The sequence below is a fragment of the Anneissia japonica genome, unplaced genomic scaffold (genome assembly GCF_011630105.1).
Source record: "Anneissia japonica isolate Jap-2015-1 unplaced genomic scaffold, ASM1163010v1 scaffold287835_len3118868_cov185, whole genome shotgun sequence".
Classification (NCBI taxonomy): Eukaryota; Metazoa; Echinodermata; class Crinoidea; order Comatulida; family Comatulidae; genus Anneissia; species Anneissia japonica.
In genome coordinates this window covers 2,240,975-2,250,398 of record NW_022737223.1, presented here as the reverse complement: position 1 = coordinate 2,250,398, position 9,424 = coordinate 2,240,975, and the positions used below count along the sequence as shown (strand labels likewise).

General features: G+C 35.8%; 1 protein-coding gene across 1 annotated transcript in view; it reads left to right on the top strand.

Annotated features, from left to right (window-relative positions):
* Positions 1–5,872, top strand: part of LOC117117111 (borealin-like) — a gene marked incomplete in the record, with an annotated part of 9,281 nt that extends 3,409 nt beyond the window's left edge. The window contains 3 exon segments of the mRNA XM_033261306.1: positions 1,213–1,317; positions 3,275–3,395; positions 4,376–5,872. Of these exon segments, the coding sequence (XP_033117197.1) occupies positions 1,213–1,317; positions 3,275–3,395; positions 4,376–4,498 (349 nt within the window).
* Between the last annotated feature and the right edge of the window lie 3,552 nt (positions 5,873–9,424).

Here is a 9,424-nt window from a genome sequence, read left to right as displayed (position 1 = left end):
AGAGGTGTATAAGAGACAGAAATACAGTAGTGTCTGGACAGGGCTAAAATTTGTTGCCTTAATTTTTAGAGACTGATGTTGTTACCTGGAAATTAAGTAAAATAAAAATAAAAAATAAAAAAAAGAAATCTGCTTGTGATGCCATTTCCATTTCCAGAGGGCAGCCTTTTACCATGAGCTGTCATAATATACAGTATATTTATTATTATGATACATTGTAAAATTGTATTGATTCTATAGACAGGAAAAACCAAGAAGGTTACAAAAAGTAAGAAGAAAGGGAAGAAGTCGGCACCAACCGAGGAGGCCGATGAGAACCTGATGCCGTGTCCAGCTCAATCGTTGCGTCGATCATCAAGGTAAGTAGCATACTAATTATTACTAAAATGTCAGCTGCCTCCTAAAGCCCTTTCCAGGCTATCAAATTTTATTTAACAAAAACATGCAACATGACTATATATGGCCATGATGACATCACATCATGACCATATCGTCGCTCACATCATGAACTAACACAATAAAAGTAGATTGTGTTAGTTCGTGAAATCACAGTAGCGCGTCAAAACGAGCATGTATTGGTTGTCAAGCAATTTTGTATTCTTTACCACACAAAAAGTCCTTAACGACAGCAGCGCGTATTTTGATGCGCTTTTTTGATTTCACGAACTAACACAATTGAATTTAATTGTGTTAGTTCGTGATGCGACGATATATAGGCACATCATGACTAAATATGGGCATACAACAGTTTCTTGCCAAAGAAAATTTGGTAGTGTTGACAGAGCTTTAGGGGATCACTTGCATGGTAGTAGTAGACCAACATACAAAAATACTATTTATAATATGTATTATTCTCCTGCACACGATTGTAGCAACACAGAAATTCGAGATATTCTCAAAGACCAACAATAACAGTTCTTTTCAGAACTATCTACGTGGTGTACTGCAAGCATTAATATATATTATTTTTGCCATGCAAACCTTCTAACAAAACTATATATATAAATATATTAATTTTCTATTTTTTTTGTAGATGGTATATATTTAAGTAAACAGTTTTTATTTTAAAAATATAAACAGTAATTAGATTATAAATCAGCTTTATGGGGCTGAATTTCTCACAATTATTACAATTTTTTATTTGCTTTCTAGTTCAAATATATTTCTAATTATAAAAAAAATATATAACAGTATATAATTCTTTGATTTCAGGAAAACAAGTTCGGCTGTCACACCAGCGCAGCAAATTCGTAGGAAACGCAACCTGCCCAGCAACTGTTGGAACACACCAGCGGTCACTCCGAAATTTGATCCAAGGTAAGAACAGATAATTTGGTTTTGTTTTTATGCTAATGCCTCCAAAACAATTAGCATTACTCAAGCACATTGACTGTTCCAGATAATTGTCAATCAAACTTGACTGACTAATCAGAATGTGTAATTAAATAGGTGGGGCCCAGATAATTGTCAGTCAAACTTGACTGACCAATCAGAATGTGTAATTAAATAGGTGGAGCCTAGATAATTGTCAGTCAAACTTGACTGACCAATCAGAATGTGTAATTAAATAGGTGGAGCCTAGATAATTGTCAATCAAGCTTGACTGACCAATCAGAATGTGTTACTAAATAGCGGAGCCAAGAATGTGCATGCATGTTCCACAGCCTCAATAGTGTACAACTGTACATTCTGGTGGCTGTTTTGTAGAAGGACCTTAGCAACAGTATTCAAGGGGCAGAGCTTATTTAAGCATTTTATTGAGAAACAGGGTCAGTCGGTCTGATATTTGGGTTCATGTCCATATCATTCACCTTCTATTAGGTACCCATTTATCGAGAGGTCCACTGATTAACACTCTTCCTGCCAAACACTGAGATATCTCTGCTCGTTAACGCAACTCCGTGAGATCTCCGTGTTTCAGGGTTTTTTTTACGGAATCTGATAGATGGGGATAATTACCGACATGTATTATTAATTTGAAAACTATATTCAGCCTGGACCATAAGTATTTCACTATTTGCTTGTTTACATTGAGCATAGCGGTATATGATGTACTTATACAAATTTGCGATTATCTCAGCTTTGTTGTGCGAAATTGTGTAAATCTCCAAAAGCGAGTCATTTCTATTTTACTGTTACGGGTCACATGTTGTGATTAGAATATTAAGTGTTTGGTACCATTACAAAGCTAAGATGTTTGTAGTTCTTGTAGTATTCATTACATGTCAATCTGATCACATACGCACTCTCAACGAGCTTCGGAAAAGTGTTAAAATTTGCGGTCTGGCGGTGGCTGATACTATTTTTTAAAACCTCTGGCAGTCAGATAAGATTAAGAAGTATAGTATTGAAATACATGCCATCTTGTTGGGATTCAATATTTTGACATTATGTCATCAACAGGAATGTCATCATTTTGTACCCATTTATACTCTGTGTAATTTAGTGGTAAATGTGATTTTTGGTAGTGGTGAATTGAAACAATGATACACCAAACTCGAAATGGAACAGCAGCTATAGAGTACTACGTAGTGATACTACTCCGTTGCTATAAGCGACCGAAAATGGGGTCAACTGTAATTATTAAGATGTTGTATCTTAATTTTTCTTAGTAAATTTTAATTGATGATAAAATATGTGGCAAAGACAAGCCAAACCAGTCACTGGTCGCAAACATCGATTTTTAGTTATTAATACATGGTTTAACAGTAAAATGAGAGCTATAAACTGGTCGAAGAATCATTTAAATCCGACATTTCCGTATGAAGTGTTCAAACATACAGCTGTTTAAAGAACACTTATTTCTGGCATTTCTCAGGCAGATACCATCATTAAATCGTTAAAAATTGATGTTTAAACATTGAAAAAGGGGAAAATAATAGCATAGCCTGATTTATAGATATAATATAAAAGTTAGTTTAGTGCCATAAAATAGATTTCAACAATTTTGACATTCCAGTATGTTTTGGCCATTATCTCTTAAACACGATTTGCAACAAGTGACTGGTTTAGCTTGTCTTTGCCACATACAGTATGTGTTCCATAATTAATATATGTGGGCTTTTGTGTTTTTAGTACAGTTGGATGGTAAATTATTACATTTTAAAATGCCTATTCCAGAAAGCGTAGTCTAAACTACTAGGATTATGAAGTCATTCAGGCGTAATGAACACTTTACCAACAAAGGGCGCCACCTGGTGTTGTGGCGACACAAGCATTGTACTCTATATACTGTATTTACTTATATCCACGTATAAATTGATTTTATGTTTAGATTACCTGTGACACCAGGAGCAAGGAAGGCACGGAAAGGGGAAAGGTTAATGTCGATGACAGGAAGTCCTGTAATACCAGCAGCTACCGATAATCGTTTGTCAAAGGACTTGAAAGAAAATGTAAGTAATTTAAAGAATGCATCTACTGTAAATCCAGTGTGTCACCGTGTTGCACGGCATTGAGTGCTAGACGCCACAACGCTGCGTGTTGATTATCTTTGGTAGTCTTAATGCAACGTCATTAAGAATGATTCCTTGCACGCCTGTCGTCCACAGGAATTGCGTTTGTCGTAGAATTGAGTCGGTCGACGACTGTCAGACGCAGCGAGTTCCTGGCTTAAGCCCCATTTACACTTGACACGATTATGACACGACAACAACACGATACAGGCACGCGCAGTGTTGAAGAATACAAACTACGCGATGATATGTCGTTGTCGTGTCGTAATCGTGTCTAGTGTAAATGTGGCTTTACAGTAATAAAAACAAACATGTTTGCTAAACCTTATTCACCACTTGTATTTTTTTTTTATTTAGTAAACAAATTATTATCAGCTTTTTCAATTTGGTTAAAAGTTTTTCCTTGTCCATTAACAGTTGTAAAAATATCCTGTAATCTTTGCCTATACTTTGCCCTTAAATGTCTGTCTGGGAAGTAAGGAATACGATAGCGAATCATCTGAAATTATTGATGTTTTTTATGTGTATATCTAGGACTTTTTTTAATGTTTAAGGTTTTTTGAATATTTTGTAGCATATTAAAAGTAAAACATTTAACACTAATATGAGAAGTTGTATGGTAAGGATTACTCAGTTAAAAAATGTTTAAAGCTGAAAGTGCAATGCACCCTCCAATACGAGAATTGCAAGACCCCTCTAGTTCGATACCACTTTTTCAAAGACCCAAATAACTATCTGTTCTCTTTTAACACAAAGCTAAGCATCTAATTGAAGACTGAACCACAGACCACCCCAAATTTTTGAAGTACTAAAGGTCTCAAATTGGAGGGCAAACTGTAGATTTTTTGTTCTGTGATTGGAAATGTCAGAAATTGGTTTTTGATAACAATTTTCTTGTGTTTTTCTTCTTTTTTTTTTAGATTTTAGCTGTTAATGATCATATTCAAAATCTCAACATCGAAGATGATGTAGCCAAAAGAAATATTCAAATGTTACAAGATAGCTTGGCGAAGATTTTACACTCATTTCCAACAGTCAAATGAAAATGTATCCACTGATTAAAGTCTAATTAGCTCAGTGCTAATTTTGTATACAGTACCTTACAGTATATTAATATTGCTACGTTGGTCTTTGTGCCATTACTTTATTATCATAGCATTTAAACAATGACAGTTTAATACATTATCTTAGTATAAGCTGGAAAAACATGTGACGTCATGTTAACAAAAAAAAATGTCGCTACAAATTCTACCATTGGCTTGGTTTGTCTTATAGTTAATAACTTACGTGAAGGTTAGGATGTCTCAATATTTTTTTTTCTGTATTAATTATAATTTAGCTTTTCATTTGATATTTAAGTTGTTAAAGATCATTAATCAAAGATGTGGATATATTTGTGGTGATTTTTATGAGAAAGAATATGTCGCCAGTGTACAGTAGTTTAAATGGATCGTCCTACTAAGCACTGCCTCTAAGATATTAGCTTTCGCAAATGCAGCACGGACGTACTCTGGGACTAAAAGCAATGAACTGTGACCATCTTTGATACGCGTCTGCGGTCTTATCATTCGCAGTTTCACAATTGAAGAACGAACGGTAGTCCGTGACGACGTTAACCTGACACGCGCCCTCTTTTTTAGGTATCCTAAAGGGCGCTTATTGGCTGCTTGGTATCCCTAAAGAGCACTGATTGGCTGCTTGAGCTAGTCGTTCGTGATTCTCCACGGACGATAAATTGGCCAAAAACAGTTCGTGATTTTGCCAAGAACGAGAAGCTGCAGGGGTCGTGCATGCGCAGATCGATTTTCGTGTCAGGCTACCGTAATTGAGTACGTCCGTCGTTGATGCGAAAGCTCACTTGCTAAAGAACCACAAACGGCAGCTGTGTGTTTTGACGGACATGCCGATGCCTGTGTTTCTGGCCTCTATCTATAGAATAGCACATTCTGATTGGTCTCTTGTTTGTTTGACACTCCCAAAATTAACTGAGGGGTTTGGGTATCATAATTATGTTGTATTAAAACATATGTTCCCATAGTGTACATTTGATATTATTATTAGGAATGTGCATTCAGCTATTGATGTAATGTTTTTTTAAAGGTACATGTAATTTTAGTTTATAAAATATATAGACAAAGTTTTCAACTGTGTCAACACAGCAGTCGGTATTAGGCCAGTACATTGGCGATGGGCTGACGAATCCCTCTCTACTCTGTGAGTGTTTGACCACGTGTTGACAATCTGACAATTGTGTGTGGCAATCTGATTGGATCGTCCTTAAAACGATCTGTTGTGTGTGGCGTTTTTCTCTGGAATTGTGTGCGGATGACCATCGGGCACATTGTGTGCCCAGCTTCCTGTTAATCCTGCAACTTGTAAATATGAAATAAATATAGTTTTAGCACAACCAACCAATATTATTCTACTGGACTTATTTTTTTTCTCTTTCTCCAGCAGTTATGCAAATTGCTCAGTAAATAATCATGGCTATAGGAAGCAGTCCAGCTGGTCTGGTTTCGACCAGACCGATATCGTTTGTATGCCAAAGTTGCCCTTTGACACATCGAGTTTCGGTTCTTTCCTCCATGTCTACACTGTATCAGCACACCCCCCCCCCCCCCCACACACACACATGGCATGGAAAGAGTATTTTAAAAGGATTATATGAAATTGAGTACCAAACCAAGCAAGTGAAAACAGAATTTAAAAATATTTTCAACTTAACTGGACTTTTCAAACAGCCCTTTCTAAAAGAAAATTATAGTTCATGGCAATTTTAGGAACTTTTTATTAATTTGCACAGACCTGACGTGTCTTCAAATTGATTGAAACTGTTTCAAAAGATAATGTACTGTGCAATCAGAACACACTTTACATTTCATTGTATACATTTTTTAAATACATTTTGCTCTCCAATTCGAGACTACTTTTGGGACTTGAAACTGGGATGGTCTCATGGTTCGGTGTCCTATCTGGTTCTTTAAAAAGTGGTCTCGATTAGAGAGGGTGCACTTCGTTGTACTGTATGTCGTAATATCCAGCATTTCGTATATGTATAGTTGTTAATTCTGTTGTATATTGCAATAGATGTATCATATTGTATTTATTAACCAAACAAAAAACATCTTACTTGGAGGAACAATTTATTTTTCTACCATTTCACTATTCACACAAAATTTTTGTTCCCATTTTAAGCATAGTAATTCTAACTTCTGCAGTCAACAATAGCATTGTCTGGGCCCACTCTAAAATAAGTTCTCTATTAATGCAATGGTTTTTGTGTGTAAACCTGAACTTCTAACAGGATGAGTAGAAATAGGATTAGAATTATCAGGGAGCTTTCGATTCACAACGGTAGAAAATGAGTACGGAGAGTTAACTGACCGTCACGGACGCCTTTCGTCCTCGTGAAAACTTATTGGATCACTGTACCCGCGCACGATGGAAGCTCGTACACAAACGCTCTCAAGTTCCCGGTGCGTCTCTTCCCGTCATAATTTTAGACCGAATCGAGTAAAGACCGTTCTGTAATTGAACGAGACGGTGGGTACTGAACTCATATACATGCGCAGATTAATATTTTGCTCCATTTACAGTCCTCCTCGGTCTACCGTACCGAATCGAAAGCTCACCATGAAAATTTTGACCACCCGGCAGTTATAGACGTGCAGCAATATCTTCTTGAAGTTGGAAAACACCATGACGATCTGGGGGAACAAACCATGGACCCTCCATGGGAAAGAAGTAGAGAACACAATTTTTACAGTCACAGATGTACCATTTTCGGGCATGTAGAGATACCTACTTTCAAAAATTAGCTCACCTCTGTCCCAAACCTAGTGGGGTTTAGGTGGGTGATCTGACGGACTGGTATTATTTAACTCTCTTCAGGGTAAAGAGACAGTACAGGTATTGCATTAAAAACCAAATACAGTATGTAATACGATAAATACATTAAAACGGTAAATCCTAAAAACATTAGAATACAGTAAAATACACCAATAAAGTAAAGGTGCCCACATTAAAATGCAAACTTTCTAAGTGTGTCAGGTGGTCAATATAACAAATTAAATTCGGCCCTATTACTGTAAATGATTATTATGCTATCACTACAAAATACTTAAAATAATTATATTTCATTCAAATGTTTACTTTGACAATTTTTAAACATCAACCCAGAGAGAATTTAAATAATTGAATTACATAAGTGAGCGTCAAATGGTTGTGCACTTGCAGAGCATATAACATTCGTCTCCATGCGCAATTATGATTTGGTCATTTTATAATATATATTATTCCAGGGGCGTACCGTGGGGGAGGGGGGGTGGTCGATGGGTGCGGTCGACCCCCCCTTTTAAAGAAAGTGCCCTTTAAATATGCTCGCTTCACTCACAAATAACGCACACGCGAATTCTGAAAGCTTCGCTAAATTGCTCCGAGTTCAGCTTGCCCCCTGCGCTTTCGTTTCGAACCCCCCTTAGATTTTTCACCGTACGCCCCTGTATTCCATTATATTTCGTGAACGCGGCTATGAAAAATCAGCGTCACTGTTGAATAACTCAATTTTACTTTGGCTGCGTGTCATCCACCCCACATTAAGAGACATTTTCACATTTGGTTAGTGTTTCATAAATAGTAGGCTAGTACCCTGTATTGTAATAGAGGACACACCTCTATTCGAAGTTTCCCCTTTAATATGTTACTGCAACCCGATACTCGCATAAATTTAAGAGTAGGCCTACATCACTGTAGACATCTAAACTGCCAACAATTAAATAATTTCATAGACTTATTTTATACAGCTCATGAATATTCATGATAAAACCCAAATTTTCAAAATCCGTTGTGAATTTATTGAATGGATTTCCTGTAATTAAATAGAATTCCACATATCAAACCAACACCAATAAATGGGATTCTTGGTCAATTTCTCTTTCTTTTCATTTCTGAAAATCATATAAATGGTGAATTCTGGCGTTGTAGGCAAATGATCAACACAGCTATACCATGGAGGAATAAGTGTAGATACAGTACTTGTTCTTTGTATTCTTATGTAATCCGGCTGAGGCTATCGGCACTGTCGCAGTGCGGAAAAAAAAAGCTGCTGTTTTCTATTGGCACTGCCGCAGTGCGAAAAAAAAATAACACAGAAATGTTTTGTTTTTTATGTATATAATGGTAATAGTATTTAATTAATTGTAATGTTAGTAGGCAGTAAGCCTATGCAGGCCTGCCTATATATGATTATGGATGACATATTTTCCTATTCGAGCACGATTATTTATTATTATTATTATTTTTATTATTATTTTATTATTTTTTTATTTTTATTTTGTATGGCCTACATATAATATTGCCTATATACATAAATTCATGTATTCATCTATCAAGCAAAGCATCAATTTCGACTAAACAGCAGCTGTTCGACTGTGGCAGTCCGATAGAAAAACAAGAGCTATTTTCGCACCTGCGTAATATAATGCTAATAAAAGCACTGTAGCAGTGCCAAAGCGGCACTACTAGTCCAGCAAACTTTGGTTGGTTGCATTTTTTTTTTCTATATTTTTTAAAAATTGGATATGATGTAGAGTAGACATAGATAAATCAAAAAAGTATGTGCAACATTTTTTTTTTCATACGTAAGGGGGGTTGCCAGCCGATTCAAAATGGCCGCCATTTTTTCCTAAAATTGTCACTAATATTGTAAATTTATGTAATTAAAATGCAGTATTCAATTGGAAATCCACTCATAACAATGACAGCAACAGTTAACTAAATATTGTACACATTTTTGAGCTATTTCAATTTAAAATGGCTGCCATTTTCCATTGTTTTAGCTTTTTAGAATACATATTAATATAATAATAACTGACCTGTACAAAAACTGTGATAGAGCTAGTTATATGCAATTGCCATATGCTGTTATTATTATTACCATAATAATATATATGGTATATATTTATATATGA